Genomic DNA, 19,190 nt, shown 5'->3' on the forward strand with positions numbered 1-19,190 from the left:
TGGGAAAGCTGTGACATATTCAATAACAGAATGTTGACACTTCTGGTAGGAGACATAATGCAGTCTCACTACTGGTCCCCATTACACTAGTAAACTGTACCAGTCCCTGCTCCCTCTCTCCCCCACACATTTCAAAGCATGGACACAGGTGATCCAACTCCACCATGTCCTCTACATGACCAAGTGTGTGATGGAATTTGTGTGTTCTGAGAATAGTGTCGGCGATATTGGTGTATCCTCTGCGCTGCTGCTCTAGCTACGTGAGCCACCCTTCACACATTGCAGCAAATGCATGGGGGGGGTTCTGAGCAACAAAGCAGGAAAATGAAAAACCTAAGGAAGATCACATTGGAAATTTTGTATAAAAATGTTATATGCTTTTACTACTTATAAGGTCTTGCTTTAGCTGTCCTACAACGCTCACTGTGGCTGTTCAACATATCACTTAAACACTAAATGGATAATAATAAGTGCCACTCCTTAATGCTTCTATAGCTTGTTCTGCAACTCCACCCTTACTGGTCCCTATCTACTCAGATATCTTCTCCCCTAACTACTATAACATACCTTACATCATTACAATACCCTCACCAAACCTCCTTCTGTACCTTATAAAACTCCCTCCTAATACACTTGTTTTCTTAATCATTGTAAACCAAAACTTTAGGTTTATCTGTCCTGCGTAGAAGGCTTGGGCTTGTAACAATGGAAGACAATGCATGTGCTACTTTTATAACAGAATCCTACTCTTCTTATACATGAACTAATGGCTGACATACACCATCCATGATCCACTCTATCACCATAGCAAACAACTGGACTGTTCCACAGGTTACTATGGAAACTGCACCAGAACCTCATTTTGATGTAAACTTCAATTTACAGATGAGTTGAGGCAAGATAAAACCTCTCACCACATAATCTAAGTATTATGAAGACCATTCCCTGATGTGCTTCTGGTGCATGCATACTTTTAACAAAAACATAGAACTCAGACTGATAACTATGCATTATGCAGGGCTAACAAAGTTCTTGTTATAGGAGAAAGTCTCCAGTGTTAGATGTTCACTGGTGTGGATGAAATGTTTACACCGACCCCTATTCTGTATAACAGTGCTCAGAATTATCCACCGCTAGTGTTACACAATAGTATGTTTTCAACCAAACTCACTTTGCACCTCTACGTGGGAAGTCTGAAAAAGACATGACCCTGAGATTCTTAATAATACTGATACATTAGAGTACCACCCAAGACTTGGGCAATAGACATCATACTATGTTACGTTTACCAGGAATCCCCTTAACTATTAGTGCATAGAAGTCATTCTGGGGAATTCCTGGACCCTCAAGCGATACCTGGTCAAATATTATGCCTGTGCTGAAGCATTATATATCAGAGAAGTCAAACTCCTTCCATCTGGACTAACAGACGGCTATTGAATACAACACTTTTGTAATTGCAATTGGTACACTGTAAAATAAATCCATCCATCCAAAGCCATGTTTATTTATATGATGTATAAGTACACAGCATTTTCAGGCTGACAGGAACTCACAAAACACACAGCCCTTGCACAACTCACAGACACACTAGCCATAGCACTCAGACAATAACACAACATTCAGATTACAGGCACTTGCACAAGAACACAATCACAGAGACACACTACTCAGAGACAAACAGCACAGAAGATTCACAAAGAGGCACTCTCACAACTTGAACAATCAGAGACAGACACTCAAAAGTATAGAAACTGTAGCACTCTAAGACTCACAGCCATGCACTCAACAGAGACAGGCACAACTCATAGCTCTCAAACATGCATAACCCATGGATAGACATGAACACAACCCAAAGCACTCACAGTCAGGCAACATACACACATGAATTCACAGCACCCACAGACAGCCACACACACCAACATTGCTCACAACAGATAGAATCATTCAGGGACAGGCAGTCATCCATGAACTCATGGTGCCGAGACACGCACACAGCTCAGAGACAGACACAGCACACAGGATGGAGTGTAAAATACATCACAGGCTTTCACTCACGTTGTAGACACATGGTGCACACATGACTTTAAACACATTAACACTTTCTGCACCCCGTTATACCCCAAGACAGCTCTTCTTTTCAAAGGAATTATATGCCCACTCTGTTCCACTGAGTTATAGCAGCACCTCTTATGGCTTCCTATTCTGACAAGTACAAGTACCCTAACAGCAACCGGTCCTATGTACTAGATTGACTTATTTGAGTTTGATGTATGATCTCCCCAAAATAGTATACATGCGCACATGCTACCAGCACATACTATAGACATTACAACCAAATTATGATTTTTATAATTATACTTTACGTGTATTTCTGGAAATAGTTCCACAGCCCCCCAAAAATTCTATGTATACCAACTATTAACTTGTCAAACAAACAGATAAAAATGTGCTGCTGGTCAACTGGAAAACAGATGTCCTATAGACCTTGCTGCAAAATCTGATTTGTTTCTACCGGTATCAATGAAGCAAGGGAGAATTTTGCCTTGTCTAGTTCTTAAGGAAATGCATGTCCATGGTGGTTCAGAGCGGCAGTGTAGGGCACCTTGTATGAATGAGTAATAGGAGGTCACACAGATTGCAAAAGAACAGAGATTGGTTTTTTTTGTCTTTTAATGGGAAAAGCTAATCCCTTATCTGCAAATTAGGACTACAACGCAGATGACATTGTCATCACTGGGTACCCATGGAATGTATGGAGCAACCTACACCCTTGTCCCGAAATCCTTGCTCAGCATGTTCTTGCGTTTGTGAATAAATCCATATGGAAATCAGCAAGCAGCATATCTTTGTGTAATATGTCAAAATATCCCTAAACAGTTATGAGAGTGGCACTCACTATTCTTTCGATGAGGCATATGACTGTGGTAAGCAACATATGACATCTAGATACCTGGAAAGCAGTATCAGTTACTTCAAAGCTCATAGACCTTGCCTGGTTGTACCTGGTATGGTTTTGTCATAAAGCTCAAACTGTCTGGTCAGCTAATAAGAATAAGGCAGCACACCTAAATCGGTCCATTCTCCTTTTATCAGAAAGCTCATGTTTACCTTCGTCCATATATACTTTATGAAAAAAACATGTTTGGACCCTATAATGGTTGTTGCTTAACCTTTTTGTAAAAACGACTTCAATTTGTAGTAATTACCTATATCCTCTTATTAATTTGTTTCCAAGAATTTGTGTCCCTAGTTTGGCAGTAAAGCAACTGTCAAGCAACTGACAATGCCATAAGAACATACCCTGTACTGAACATATGCCAGTACTGAGATGCTTCAAATATTAACTTTTCTATAGTCCATCACAAATATGGACTCTCTAATGGTGGTAACCAAATGGTTATTGTAGGTCCTCCTGGAACCAGTACTTGTCAAAAGATAAACATATCCTGAAATAAGTCACCTGTATTCAAGAAGCTAATTTAACATTAAAACGGAAAAATATGGACACAGACATATCTAAATGTCAATAGAAAACAAAGGAACTGGTTCCAAATAAAATGCTACCCAGGTGTCTGTCAATTCACCCTGAGATTGGTCCAGTTATTGACATGAAACATGCATTGCATGTAGCTGTACCTCTGTTTAAGAGAAACAACATTAAAGGGAACAGCCTTGTACAAGCTGCCTTCCACTTTTGTTAATTTCTTATTTAAAATGGTAGTGGGTGTAAGTAAAACAAATATTTCCTTCACTTATGTCTTTTAAGGTAAACAATAATTTCACATAGCAATGCCACTTCCTAGCAGATGGAACCTGTTACTACCTGCATGCTATAGAAGCAAGTTCAGGATGGATCCTGTTACTACCTGCCAGTGCTAGCATGCTACAGAAGCAAGTTCAGGATGGAACCTGTTACTACCTGCCAGTGCCTGCATGCTATAGAAGCAAGTTCAGGATGGAACCTGTTACTACCTGCCAGTGCCTGCATGCTATAGAAGCAAGTTCAGAATGGATCCTGTTACTACCTGCCAGTGCCTGCATGCTAGAGAAGCAAGTTCAGGATGGAACCTGTTACTACCTGCCAGTGCCTGCATGCTAGAGAAGCAAGTTCAGGATGGAACCTGTTACTACCTGCCAGTGCCTCCATGCTATAGAAGCAAGTTCAGGATGGAACCTGTTACTACCTGCCAGTGCCTGCATGCTATAGAAGCAAGTTCAGGATGGATCCTGTTACTACCTGCCAGTGCCTGCATGCTAGAGAAGCAAGTTCAGGATGGAACCTGTTACTACCTGCCAGTGCCTCCATGCTATAGAAGCAAGTTCAGGATGGAACCTGTTACTACCTGCCAGTGCCTCCATGCTATAGAAGCAAGTTCAGGATGGAACCTGTTACTACCTGCCAGTGCCTGCATGCTATAGCAGCAAGTTCAGGATGGAACCTGTTACTATCTGCCAGTGCCTCCATGCTATAGAAGCAAGTTCAGGATGGAACCTGTTACTATCTGCCAGTGCCAACATGCTATAGAAGCAAGTTCACAGAAAACATAGCCTTTTCAATAAGTGTAACAAAAGGTAATTCATGGCATGCATTTTTGAATTAGGACCTCATAAGATTTTTTTTTAAATCAGAATGGCTACAGCAAAACAGAACTATACATCTAGGACGTGTACCTGTAGGCACCTCAAAGGTAATTCCGATGGTGCAGACTCATTGCAGGTCTTGTCCAGAAGGATCGCTGATGAAGCATTCATTCACCTACATGATCGCTGAAGCGCAGTTAATTTTGTGTTCCCAAGGAGCAATATGAAAACACCAGGCTTAAGGTGTATTATGGGGTAGAATTACCTCTAGGACAAGAATTACCTCTGAGCTTGGCAAAGGTTAAAATGCAGGACAGTGAGTGATTAATGAGGGGGATTTAAAACAAGCCTCAGCCAGACCCACTGGAGAGATTGCAGAAGACAAACTGCTGACTAATTTGTTTTCTGATGTAAAAAGACTATGGATAAATTAGCAAAAGAGCTTCCACTGAAAGGCAGATAATGAAGAGTAATATTAGAAGCTGACATTTCTTACATTTCTTTTTTATTTAATTTATGCTGAAGAACCATACAAAAATGAAGTGGAATACATTTCCAAGTCCCTACAGTGGTAATGTTTAAAGCACAGGATGAAGCTGCCCCATAGGTAACTAGATGCAGTGGCTGTGGTTAGGATTCTCTTCCCTCTCTCTCTTTTCAAATGCTTGATGAGCCCTTTCTAGTTCCTCAATGGCAGACAGTAGACGCCTTGCTTGGGATGAGACTATGGCACCTGAGAACCACAAAAAGATGACATGGTTAGATCATAAATGAAACATTCCCAGATAAAACTAGTTCATGTATTAGTCCTATTATCAAACCTTCACGTGTCTTCTCACTGTGGCCTCTGGCATCTTGCTTCACAGAAGTTGCACTCTCTGTACCTTCAAGGTATTTAGTCCTATAACAAAATGTTAGATCAGTGCTCCCCACACAGAACATAATTTCTCAAATAGTATGTTACATGTTGATAAGTCATTCTTGAAGTTTTAGTTTCTGCATAATGTAATGTTTTTAGGCTGCTGCATATCAGCCATTTGTATGTGTTCTATCAGCCCAATCTATTAGACAAACACAATAACTCCTTATCATACTGCCTAGTAGTACTCATCAGCATGGCTCAGTTTTAATCACCCGGCCTGACGCTCTGACTAATGAAGGTCTATGGAGGAACATACTTAGCTTTGTCATAAAGAATCAACTTAAATGTGGTGTTTCAGCAGAAAAAGTCATGACAGACAACAATGATGGCCTCCAGGTCTGCCAATAAAGGAAATATTGGAGTAAAACGAGATAAAAAGCATTTTTTGTCAATGCCAACCTAATGCAATGTATTTCTGTATACAGTACTCTATTTTATGCTGGAATAGAAGAACATTTTTTCCATAAGACTTCACCTTTAACGTGAACATGTTACAACCAGAAAAGCTAGGCTCATTGGTGGTTGTTTATTGGATGCAGAAGCTACATAATTTTTGAGCAACATATTAACAGGGCCTGAGTAGAAACTAGGCTACTGCCTATGGTGCATGACTAATTTAAGGCCATTATGAATGGCTTAGAGTGGTCGGCATTATAGAGGACCTTCTAATGTCTCACTATTCATAGTGTTAAAAAAAAAAAGGCTGATATGTAATGTGCGTGTGATTGGCGGCATAAGACAAATGGAGAGGTAATACGAAAAAGAATAAGGATGGGGTTTGATAGTGTGTTTTTTTTTTTAAGGTATTGCTGGGTGGTTGTGAGCAATGATACATACAATCTCAGGAGCATAAAATCAGGGGCAAATGGAAAAAAAGAAAGATTCTTGAGATCTATCAAATGTAGAAGCATCTATACAAACGGAACTCCAGTTTGTTTTAGAGTGATGTGTCCACTTTAAATGAAGTTTGTGAACTTAATAACACGGGAAACACATCAGCCAGAATCTCAGATGCAGGAGAGCCCACACATGGAGGAGCAGGTGTCTGGATAATGACATGGACAGAGGAACTAATGCAGACCTGAGCATGTCCTTTGCCATTAGCAAGTGACGATAAAGCACTTGTGCCTCAGCATCTGGATCCAGGGGGTCACTCCAGTCACCCAGAGTCACTGCCAAGTGTGTCCGACTGCAGCCACGCACTGAGGGAGACAAATTAAATTATAAAGGGGAGAACCAAATTTGATGACGCACAGGACTCTTATATTTAGGTATGTTTTACCTGTACGGTCGTGCTGCAGACAGCATGTCCAGTGTGCATTTCGATAAGCCCCGGGGTGGTAGGTTGGCAGTAGGCGCTGGTTACTGAGACTGACCTTTCTCAGGGCAGAAAGCCACTGATTGAGCTCATTTACATTCTGAGTAGGGAGCAGAGACAAATGGAGAAAATGTCAATTAATACTATATATATTATATATATATATATATATATATATATATATCACGTCCCTGCAAATTAACACAATATTTGTAATGGTACTTTCTGTGCAAGCTTATTTCACAGTATAGCACAACTCACTTATAGCACTGGACGTACATGATGTATCTTCCACAGGTCTCTTACTTTATCTATTATATACCTTAGCACAGCCACGATTGGGCAACTTTATTATTTTTCTGCTAGAAATCGAGGCTGGGCAAAATCTGCTCATATCAAACCCTTTTCTCAAGATGGGTTGCAGCTGTCATGGGCAATCATAGGACTATGTCAGCTCTCTTTAATTGAAAATATTTTCAAATCCCCCAGAAGCTATCTTGGAATGTGGCATCAACTGGCAACACAAAATACCCTGCTGCAACCACTATTGGAAAGAACTGGTGCTTGCACGATGCCTTGAAAGTGAAGATGGCAGGACAAATCTGGCCAAGATACCCAACCACCTCATTTCATATTTCAGTGTGTAGTATTGAAGACCAAACGCATGTTACAGCCAATGGCTTTAGAATTTAACTTGTCGTAGGAGATGGGGTTGGGTCAGGGCCGGCCTTAGGGGTGTGCGACCTGTGCGGCCGCACAGGGCGCCATGGCAACAGGGGTGCCGTCCGGGACTTAGATTATAACATTGTTTGTTTGTTTTTTAACTTTATTTAACATGGAGGATGTTAACCCCTTAACGACCTTTGCCGGTTCTTTGCCGGTCATGGAAAAACGGTCGCTTAACGACCTTTGACGGTCCTGAACCGTCAAAAAATTAAATAAGCTTAGAAAGTGATCAACGATCACTTTCTTCGCTTAAACGGCGTTACTGTAATGCCTCGATGTCGAGGCATTCAGCAAGGCCGAGATCGGCATCGGGGGCCATGTCTGGCCCCTCCCCGGGGCGTCAACAGCCGCCATACATTGTATGGCGGCGGACGCCCGTTTTAAAAGCGTTTAGGAGGCGAACGACGATCGCCTCCTAAACTTAAATGGTGTCGCTGGAATGCCTCGATCAGGAGGCATCCAGCGATACCAAACACTTACCTGGGGATGGACTGTGACCGCTCCGGAGAGCGGTCACAGCCGCAGCTGCCGGTGATCTTCGCCATCAGCAAGATGGCGGCGGACCGGGAAAAAAAACAATAAAGAAGAGAGTTCGCTAGACGGTCTCCAGACCCTCTAGAGAACTCTGGCTCCACTTGCAGGTTGAATACAGGTACTGCACTCAACCATGCAAGTCAATGGAGCCCAGCTTTCTAATCACAATGTGATTAGTAAAATATTAAAAAAATTATAAAAAAAAAATAAAAAAAAAATGTGCTAACATTTAAAAATAATTATGCAGTGATGTCACTAGATGAACCATCCAGTACCAGCAAAATGTGTAAAAAAATATAAAAAAAGGTATTAAAAAAATAAAATAAAAAAATAAAGTTTATTATTTTGAACAAGTGCTAAGATTTCTCAAAAATATCAACAAAGAGTTAAAATAAAAGCACTTCAAATACCCAAGGGGTGTCTAATATAAAAAAAAAATGGCTGATGGGGTAAATTGGAGTGGCCGAGCTCAAAGATAGGGCATAGGTACAGACTGACCAAAATGGAGAAAAAAAGCGCACTTCCCAAATGTGGCATTTTAAATCTCAAACAACACGACAAACCCATGCATGTCGGGTATCACTGCACTCAGGAGATGTTCCTGAACACACATTGGGGTGTTGTTTGACAGTGACATATACCAGAACCTGTATATCTATAACTAAAGTACAATTTGTGTGAAAAAAATAAAAAAAATTACTATTACAAAGTTTGACAAAGTGTAGTTGTATAATTGGTGCATGGAAAGGGTTAAAATAACAGCATTTGGAATACCCTGGGGTGTCTAGTTTTCAAAAATATATGGTTTGAATGGGTTAAATTGAGTTAACCGGCTTCAAAGATGTTCCAAAGAGGAGATGGAGGCAGACTGACCAGATTTGTTAAAAAAGATTTGGAAATCACAAAACGCTGCTTGTACTTATTGCCCCATAACTTACAAAAAACAGCAAAAAAACATAAAAACATTGGGTATTTCTAAACTCAGGACAAGTAGTAGAATCTATTTAGCTAGTTTTTTTACTTGCTTTTTTAGGTGAGTAAAAGATTTTTCAAATAAAAGTCATAAAATGTGGTTTTTTTCAATTTTTCACCATGTTTTTTTTATTTTTTTTATAGTAAATAAGATGATACGATCAAAATAATGGTATCTGAAGAAAGCCCATCTTGTCCTGAAAAAAACAATATATAACTTATGTGGGTTCACTAAATGGGTGAGGAGAAAATTACAGCTGAACACAAGCACCACAAAAGTATTAAAACAGCCTCGGTCCCACAGGGTACAAAAAGAAAAAACGAGCCCGGTCCTTAAGGGGTTAAATAAAGTTAAACAAAAAAACAGTGTTTTCATTTAAGTCCCGGGCAGGGGCGCCGAGCGGTTGCTCGTGAAGTTTTCAGCAACCGCTCGGCGCCCCTCACTCTCCGTGACTCCGTCGCGGTGCCGGCGAAGCGTGCACCGCGGCAGAGTGGGAAGACGCCTCCCGCTCCCACCACAGGACTCCGGCAACAAGTTAAGTAAGGATAGGGGATAGATATAGTGATAAGGGGAAGGGGGGGTAGATAATGATAAGGGGCAGGGGGGGAGGCAGTGAGAAGGGGCAGAGGGGGGATATTTTTTTCCTTTCTTTTTTTGGGGATGGGGGGGGCGCCAGAGGAGTAGTCCGCACAGGGCGCCAGAACACTTAAGGCCGCTGGGTTGGGTCATAACTTGTGGGCATACCCTGTTCCCAATTAAGTTGCATTTGGAGAGGTGCTAATGAGAACGTTTCGTTTAGGGAGCTCCAAGGACTTAGCAGATGTTCTTAGGACCCCTTGGATAGACATAAAGCCTCTCTCAATAGTTAGGGCATCCTAACAGCCACCTGGACTATAGAACAGGATGGGGTATAGAGTTATGTAAAAACTATTTAATCTTTGAGGGTGGTCAGGTCATTGCTCTGTTAACCTGATACTGTTAACCGGAGATTCTGGAAATGAGAATACATTTTAAAGTAATGATTTTTTAGAGAAGTCTCTCATAGTTTAGCCATGAAGGACTACTGAGAAAAATGAATGCTAATATATATTTTTCTGATAAAAAACATGTAAGAATCTCAGTTTATATTAAATGTTTACATGCGCTGTTAGAATGTCAGATATTTTAAACAGCATGTGCTTTTTTTTAGTAAAACAATCTTAAGACACAGCAGGAAATGAAGACTGCAAAAGAAAATTGGTTCATTCAGCTTCCTGAAAAACAGCATATTAAATTGTCTCGTTATTAAAAATGCATTTTAGAGAAATCTGGTATATTCTTTTTTTTTTGGCTGATGCTTTTTTTTTTTTTTGCTTTTGTTTAAGGTGAGCCTTATCACTTAAAATCTATAAAATGTATATCACATACAAAAAAATACCCCAAATCAACAGAAAAATGTGATGCGATGTTCGTAGGATACTGGTCTGAAAAGGTACATTACGTACGCCACACATGAACACTTAAGAAAATAGCTTCCAGAGAGGGTTTAGACACAAGACTGGTGTCTGCATGAATGCGTCAACAACCCAGATTTCCTTCATCTGCCTCTTTGTGTCCTCTGACTCCTCTGTGTCAATATATATCAGGGTACATACACTACTCATAGGTACATATATATATAACAGGAGTGATCTTCACAGAAGGCCAATCCAGTAGTTATTTTGTAGTCATATTTCATGTAAAATCTTGTATTTCCATACATATTAAGTCATATAAGTCATTCTCTTTGTGCAAAGCAATAATATCATGGAACGTTTTCACTGTGCAGTGTCTCTTAATCTAATGGGAAACTGCCTTTCCGAAGGTATTACTACTACTACACAGGGACTGGTGTATTTATTTCTTTAGGCATGAACTAAAGTGAAGAAATAAATAGTTAGAGACAGTTCTCGTGTTTGGTGACAGGAAACCAAAGGGCTTGCATTAGTTTCAATTCAATGGCTGCGGGAAAACTAATTGTTAGCTTTCACTACAAGATCCAAGCTGCTCATTTACACTTGTTGTATATTGAGAGACTGGAACACTGGCATTTTTAGGAGGAATCAAGCTGGGCAGACAGGGAGTGTAGCATGAAGTGTTCAATGTGTGAGACAATACAACAACACACTTAAAGGTTGAACAACACCTCTGTGATTGCTTTACTTATCCTTAAGGTAGGACAACCATTTGGCTGACAAACAGGACATAAGAGGACCACCCATCCATCTCTGACAACTCTTAAGCCAACAAATGTAACTTTCTAAATGCATCAAACCAGTGCCTGAAATTTACGCTTTTGGAGTGCCTGAAGGACCTATGCAGGTTAGTAAGAGATTTCTGGTGATCAAAATAACAGCTTGCTTCTGGAAAAGAACTTAATAAGGAGGAAAAGATTGGAGCTGGTGAGGTGATTTTAAACAAAGTTGGGCAGAGGTGATCAATTGTGAATCAAATTAAATGGTGTGAAGAAAAAGTGGATAAATAAATATCTTCCTTTGCTCATGCCTGTGGTATCCTGTAGATCCTGAGCATAAGTCAAGTGCAGCTAAAAAATAAATGTCCTGGCTGCTGTGACCAAGGAACACTCACCTCAGGAGTTCTTCGCCCTAGAGCACCTAGCAAAGGATTGACCCCCAAGAAGGGCACCCAATATTGCACGCACAGGACTTGCCGAGCAACAGGATTGCACACACAGAAATGGCCCAAGCACCCAAATATCCTCACATATCTCTTTATCTCTCCCTTTCTCCCATTCGATTTGATCCATTCTCATTATCTCTCTTCCCCTCTCCTTTCTATCTCTCCTCTTAATCTTTTCCCTTTTGTTTTATCTGTATTTGTTCTCTTTATCGCCCCACCCTTTCATCTCTCCTCCTCTTTCAATTTTGTATCCTTTCTCTATACTTCACCCATTTCCCCTACCTCCCCCCTTTCTATTTAATATCTCCCCCTTTTCTTTGATCTCCTTTTTCATTAACGCTTCTCTTTTTTGTTATCTCCTTTCTCCCATTTGTCTTTATCTCTCCTCCCATTTCTCTTTTCAGTTTGGTGAAATTCGAGGGCACTTTAAATTCAGAAAAAAAAATGTTGCCTGATGCGCACATTCACTCGCACTCTCATTCTCGTTCTCTTTAATGGTTTTTCTACCTTCTCTGCCAACCACTTTGAACGTCTGTCGACCACTTCCACTTCTCAATTTTCTTCTTCTTCATATTCTGTCTTTTATCGTCTCTGCTTCAATCTGCTATCTTCAATCTCCTATGTTTGTCCGCATCTCTGCATACATAACTCGGCGAGAACTTCCACCAAAACTGCAAGTTCTGCCATATTGCCCTGTGTCTTAACCCCCACTGAACACTTATGGGATCAATTGCAATATTGATTGGGAGCCAGGCCTTCTCATCTAACATTAGTGCCTGGCCTAACAAATGCTCTTTTGGCTGAATGGGTTCCCACAGAAACACTCCAAAATCTTGTGGAATACCTTCCCAGAAGAATGGATGGTGTTATAGCCTCAAGAGGGGGCTCTACATTAATGCTAATGATTTTGGAATGGAATCTCCTCATATAGGTATGAATGCCAGGCCTCCACATATATTTGGTCATATAGTGTATGTCCTCCCTATGCCGCTCACCTTGCACTGTATATACATTATGTGTCCTCCTCCTTGTGATTCATTGTCCTGGGTGATAATCTGCATCATATTTGGCTGTTGGAAAGCATTCTCATCCACTCTTTCCACCGCACAGATTCGATGTACGGGGATAGAAGAGCGAACCTACAGAAAGAGAGAGGGAATAAAAACTAAAAGTTAATGTTTACCCAGAGTTCGTCACGGGCGAAATGATGTTGCTTGCAGTGACATCCTCTCCCTCAATTGGATAATCGAGGAGAAGACGCCAACGGATGCTCCATCATATTGCGTTTGCGATTGGGGGATTTCAGAGAGGAGGTCATCGCATGCGCCACCATTTTGGCAGAAGTTCCTGCCAGGTTATGTCCGTGGAAGTGCAGATGAAGATAGAAGAGAGAAGATAACAGAAAGAAGTTGAAGAAGAAGATCCAGAAGTGGAAGTAGTCGGCAGAAGCAGAAACTTTGGCAGAGAAGGTAAGGAAACAATTAGAGCGTGTGAGAGGGAGAGTGAACAAGAATGAGAGTGTGAGAGAGTGAGTGAATGTGGGCACTGAGTGATGAATTTAGTTCCGAAATTAAAAATACCAAATTATCGGTCAAGCCGAATGGGCAGGTAATGAAATTCGTTGCCCGAAAATAAATGGGCCAAAAACCAACCGAAAAAATTGTCCAAATAATTTTTGGCCCATTTGTACATATCTACTGTCATTTGTTGTAGGATAAAAGTAATCTTGTATTCTATGGGGAGGGTCTCATTGATATACAGTAGGATAAATGTGAGCTACAATGGTGTATGTTGAAAACGCAATAAAAAGTTTTGAAGTAAAACCATTACTTCTTTTGATTTAGGTTAGTTCTAGTTAGTTCTAGCACGGAACTAACAGGGCACATCTAAGGACATAATGCTCAATACTAATTTAAAATGTCAATAAATGCTATTGTTGAATGTAACAACCCTCTGATTCAATCCAACTTTTCTGATTTAAATCTTATCCTTAATTGAGTATAAGAATGCCTTAAACATAACTGCCTTTCAAGTGACAGACTGGTTCTCATGTATGAATATTCTTAAATTCAAGACAGTATGTTACTTTGAGAACTATCTTGAGAGCTGTAGGTTTGTATCTTTGTTTTACACACACACATACACACACATCAATGACAATTAATTTGGACTCAAAAGATCCAATAATACTTACATAGACACTAATAAACCCAAGTGAGTTCAAAACCCCTAGTGAGCAACATCCCCCAGGAGGACAACTCTGCTCATATATGTACAATAGCTCATTGCATTGCAAGTATTAAGTACATTTTACATGTGAACATGTTGTGGTGAGACATGTAAAGTTTAGAGGGTTAAGAGAAATGATGATGAGGGTTAAGAGATGACTTAAGGTCTCAGTTCTGACAAGAAGAGACGCGGAGTACCTTTAAATGAAAAGACATTCTATTCTTTGCAGAGCCTGGCTACAGTTACTATAGTAACAGTCTGGGAATTCTGACAGATATCTTGTGACACGAGAGAATTAGCAAAAGCAGTATATATATATATATATATATATATATATATATATATATATATATATATTTATTTATGCATATGCTTCCAGACCCAGACAAATTATCATAGCTCCTATATAATATACACATGAAATTGTATTCTCTGGTTTATCCAGACATGATACATGAATACAGGAAATATTCATCTTTCAGTGCGCATATGATGAAAATACACAGGTCGTGTTCTATCTAGGAATGCACAGGTACAGTTTGAATGCCGTATTATCTATAGGAATCTACAGATATGGCACACAGGACAAGTCATCTTTAAGAATGAACAGGATGGCATACAACTCATAAATGGACACAACAATAAAGTATGTTGGGGGGGCTCTAGGTTTTTAGGGACGCATCCCTTACTATGGAATGGGGACCCACTTTCCTAAATTATTATTATTAATATTATTCATACCTATTGTACCCCAATCAAAATGTTTGTAGAGCAATGTAGACCAATGCAGTTATATAACTGCACTTATTGTACCCTTCCAATATACTGTATACTTTACCATGCGCCAACCACCCTAATCTCGCTTTGTTTTTGTTATGGTTACAAAAATACAGCCTAGACATTAACCCCTTCAATCCCGGAGAAATTTTGCCATTTTTGCGCTATGTCGGTTCAGCGATGATTCACTTTTACTGTGAATAGTGTACCCATATAAACTATATATTGTTTTTTCAAGGAGAGATAGAGCTTTCTTTTGATACCATAGTTGGATGATTAGCTGAAAATTTAGAATTAGAAATTTAGTAAAAAGTAGCAAGAATTAGAAAAAAAAAATCTGTGTTTTTTTCATTTTCCCTCTGAATCCTCACAAAATTAGGTAAAAAGACAGAAAATTCCATCCAGATTTATCCATTTAGGTGTCCTGTAGATGTCGATGTGCCCAAAGTGCCCGTTCCCGGCCGCCTAAGTTGATCGCGGCCGGCCGGCAGTTTTGCTCTAAGTCCCCGTTTTTGGCAGGTCAAGTTGCTTGAGAAACCCTGGAAGCCAATGAGGTCGGATTTGCCGGCCGCATCCGACCCTCGCTCCATCGAAGTCGGCATGCCTTGCCGGATTTTCCCGGTGGTGACGTGGAACTCCGTCCCGGTTCGCCAGGGACGTCAGGCACCCTCCGCCGGATATATAGGGAAGCTGCTGCTTGTTCCAGAGAGCCGGCTCCCAACGACCTCGCGAAGCCCAGCCCGGGTGCCGGCCAGGTCCCGGCCCCGGCCGGTAGACCTCCGAAGGTCCCGCCCTGGGCTCCACGGACCTCGTGACGCCCGGCCCGGGTGCCGCACCGGCGGTCCAACCCGCCCAAGTCCCGGGCCGGTTCCCGGGAAGAGCACCATGGGGCAGACCCCCGAGGGTCCCGCCAGGGGCTCCCCGGACCTCGGGGTGCCCAGCCCGGGTGCCGCACCGGCGGTCCAACCCGCCCAAGTCCCGGGCCGGGTCCCGGGAAGAGCACCTAAGGCAGACCCCCGAGGGTCCCGCCAGGGGCTCCCCGGACCTCGGGACGCTCAGCCCGGGTGCAGCACCGGCGGTCCAACCCGCCCAAGTCCCGGGCCGGGTCCCGGGAAGAGCACCTAAGGCAGACCCCCGAGGGTCCCGCCAGGGGCTCCCCGGACCTCGGGACGCTCAGCCCGGGTGCAGCACCGGCGGTCCAACCCGCCCAAGTCCCGGGCCGGGTCCCGGGAAGAGCACCTAAGGCAGACCCCCGTGGGTCCCGCCAGGGGCTCCCCGGACCTCGGGGTGCTCAGCCCGGGTGCAGCACCGGCGGTCCAACCCGCCCAAGTCCCGGGCCGGGTCCCGGGAAGAGCACCATGGGGCAGACCCCCGAGGGTCCCGCCAGGGGCTCCACGGACCTCGGGGTGCCCGGCCCGGGTGCCGCACCGGCGGTCCAACCCGCCCAAGTCCCGGGCCGGGTCCCGGGAAGAGCACCTAAGGCAGACCCCCGAGGGTCCCGCCAGGGGCTCCCCGGACCTCGGGACGCTCAGCCCGGGTGCAGCACCGGCGGTCCAACCCGCCCAAGTCCCGGGCCGGGTCCCGGGAAGAGCACCTAAGGCAGACCCCCGAGGGTCCCGCCAGGGGCTCCCCGGACCTCGGGACGCTCAGCCCGGGTGCAGCACCGGCGGTCCAACCCGCCCAAGTCCCGGGCCGGGTCCCGGGAAGAGCACCTAAGGCAGACCCCCGAGGGTCCCGCCAGGGGCTCCCCGGACCTCGGGGTGCTCAGCCCGGGTGCAGCACCGGCGGTCCAACCCGCCCAAGTCCCGGGCCGGGTCCCGGGAAGAGCACCATGGGGCAGACCCCCGAGGGTCCCGCCAGGGGCTCCCCGGACCTCGGTGTGCTCAGCCCGGGTGCAGCACCGGCGGTCCAACCCGCCCAAGTCCCGGGCCGGGTCCCGGGAAGAGCACCATGGGGCAGACCCCCGAGGGTCCCGCCAGGGGCTCCCCGGACCTCGGTGTGCTCAGCCCGGGTGCAGCACCGGCGGTCCAACCCGCCCAAGTCCCGGGCCGGGTCCCGGGAAGAGCACCATGGGGCAGACCCCCGAGGGTCCCGCCAGGGGCTCCCCGGACCTCGGTGTGCTCAGCCCGGGTGCAGCACCGGCGGTCCAACCCGCCCAAGTCCCGGGCCGGGTCCCGGGAAGAGCACCATGGGGCAGACCCCCGAGGGTCCCGCCAGGGGCTCCCCGGACCTCGGGGTGCCCAGCCCGGGTGCCGCACCGGCGGTCCAACCCGCCCAAGTCCCGGGCCGGGTCCCGGGAAGAGCACCTTGGGGCAGACCCCCGAGGGTCCCGCCAGGGGCTCCCCGGACCTCGGGACGCTCAGCCCGGGTGCAGCACCGGCGGTCCAACCCGCCCAAGTCCCGGGCCGGGTCCCGGGAAGAGCACCTAAGGCAGACCCCCGAGGGTCCCGCCAGGGGCTCCCCGGACCTCGGGGTGCTCAGCCCGGGTGCAGCACCGGCGGTCCAACCCGCCCAAGTCCCGGGCCGGGTCCCGGGAAGAGCACCATGGGGCAGACCCCCGAGGGTCCCGCCAGGGGCTCCCCGGACCTCGGTGTGCTCAGCCCGGGTGCAGCACCGGCGGTCCAACCCGCCCAAGTCCCGGGCCGGGTCCCGGGAAGAGCACCATGGGGCAGACCCCCGAGGGTCCCGCCAGGGGCTCCCCGGACCTCGGGGTGCCCAGCCCGGGTGCCGCACCGGCGGTCCAACCCGCCCAAGTCCCGGGCCGGGTCCCGGGAAGAGCACCTAAGGCAGACCCCCGAGGGTCCCGCCAGGGGCTCCCCGGACCTCGGGACGCTCAGCCCGGGTGCAGCACCGGCGGTCCAACCCCCCCAAGTCCCGGGCCGGGTCCCGGGAAGAGCACCTAAGGCAGACCCCCGAGGGTCCCGCCAGGGGCTCCCCGGACCTCGGGACGCTCAGCCCGGGTGCAGCACCGGCGGTCCAACCCGCCCAAGTCCCGGGCCGGGTCCCGGGAAGAGCACCTAAGGCAGACCCCCGTGGGTCCCGCCAGGGGCTCCCCGGACCTCGGGGTGCTCAGCCCGGGTGCAGCACCGGCGGTCCAACCCGCCCAAGTCCCGGGCCGGGTCCCGGGAAGAGCACCATGGGGCAGACCCCCGAGGGTCCCGCCAGGGGCTCCACGGACCTCGGGGTGCCCGGCCCGGGTGCCGCACCGGCGGTCCAACCCGCCCAAGTCCCGGGCCGGGTCCCGGGAAGAGCACCTAAGGCAGACCCCCGAGGGTCCCGCCAGGGGCTCCCCGGACCTCGGGACGCTCAGCCCGGGTGCAGCACCGGCGGTCCAACCCGCCCAAGTCCCGGGCCGGGTCCCGGGAAGAGCACCTAAGGCAGACCCCCGAGGGTCCCGCCAGGGGCTCCCCGGACCTCGGGACGCTCAGCCCGGGTGCAGCACCGGCGGTCCAACCCGCCCAAGTCCCGGGCCGGGTCCCGGGAAGAGCACCTAAGGCAGACCCCCGAGGGTCCCGCCAGGGGCTCCCCGGACCTCGGGGTGCTCAGCCCGGGTGCAGCACCGGCGGTCCAACCCGCCCAAGTCCCGGGCCGGGTCCCGGGAAGAGCACCATGGGGCAGACCCCCGAGGGTCCCGCCAGGGGCTCCCCGGACCTCGGTGTGCTCAGCCCGGGTGCAGCACCGGCGGTCCAACCCGCCCAAGTCCCGGGCCGGGTCCCGGGAAGAGCACCATGGGGCAGACCCCCGAGGGTCCCGCCAGGGGCTCCCCGGACCTCGGTGTGCTCAGCCCGGGTGCAGCACCGGCGGTCCAACCCGCCCAAGTCCCGGGCCGGGTCCCGGGAAGAGCACCATGGGGCAGACCCCCGAGGGTCCCGCCAGGGGCTCCCCGGACCTCGGTGTGCTCAGCCCGGGTGCAGCACCGGCGGTCCAACCCGCCCAAGTCCCGGGCCGGGTCCCGGGAAGAGCACCATGGGGCAGACCCCCGAGGGTCCCGCCAGGGGCTCCCCGGACCTCGGGGTGCCCAGCCCGGGTGCCGCACCGGCGGTCCAACCCGCCCAAGTCCCGGGCCGGGTCCCGGGAAGAGCACCTTGGGGCAGACCCCCGAGGGTCCCGCCAGGGGCTCCCCGGACCTCGGGACGCTCAGCCCGGGTGCAGCACCGGCGGTCCAACCCGCCCAAGTCCCGGGCCGGGTCCCGGGAAGAGCACCTAAGGCAGACCCCCGAGGGTCCCGCCAGGGGCTCCCCGGACCTCGGGGTGCTCAGCCCGGGTGCAGCACCGGCGGTCCAACCCGCCCAAGTCCCGGGCCGGGTCCCGGGAAGAGCACCATGGGGCAGACCCCCGAGGGTCCCGCCAGGGGCTCCCCGGACCTCGGTGTGCTCAGCCCGGGTGCAGCACCGGCGGTCCAACCCGCCCAAGTCCCGGGCCGGGTCCCGGGAAGAGCACCATGGGGCAGACCCCCGAGGGTCCCGCCA

At 47.5% G+C, this 19,190-nt stretch overlaps 1 protein-coding gene across 1 annotated transcript in view; it reads right to left on the reverse strand.

Moving 5' to 3' along the window:
• Positions 1-5,195: 5,195 nt before the first annotated feature.
• RASAL1 (RAS protein activator like 1) overlaps positions 5,196-19,190 on the reverse strand; it is a 55,599-nt gene continuing 41,604 nt past the window's right edge. Inside the window, exons 17-21 of the mRNA XM_089489420.1 lie at positions 12,711-12,854; positions 6,789-6,924; positions 6,588-6,708; positions 5,406-5,485; positions 5,196-5,317 (exon numbers count right to left, since the gene is read on the reverse strand). Of these exons, the coding sequence (XP_089345546.1) occupies positions 5,196-5,317; positions 5,406-5,485; positions 6,588-6,708; positions 6,789-6,924; positions 12,711-12,854 (603 nt within the window). The remainder of the gene's footprint in view (positions 5,318-5,405; positions 5,486-6,587; positions 6,709-6,788; positions 6,925-12,710; positions 12,855-19,190) is intronic.

Source organism: Sceloporus occidentalis, unplaced genomic scaffold (genome assembly GCF_023333645.1).
Source record: "Sceloporus occidentalis isolate IW3139 unplaced genomic scaffold, rSceOcc1.0.p SCAF_40, whole genome shotgun sequence".
NCBI lineage: Eukaryota > Metazoa > Chordata > Lepidosauria > Squamata > Phrynosomatidae > Sceloporus > Sceloporus occidentalis.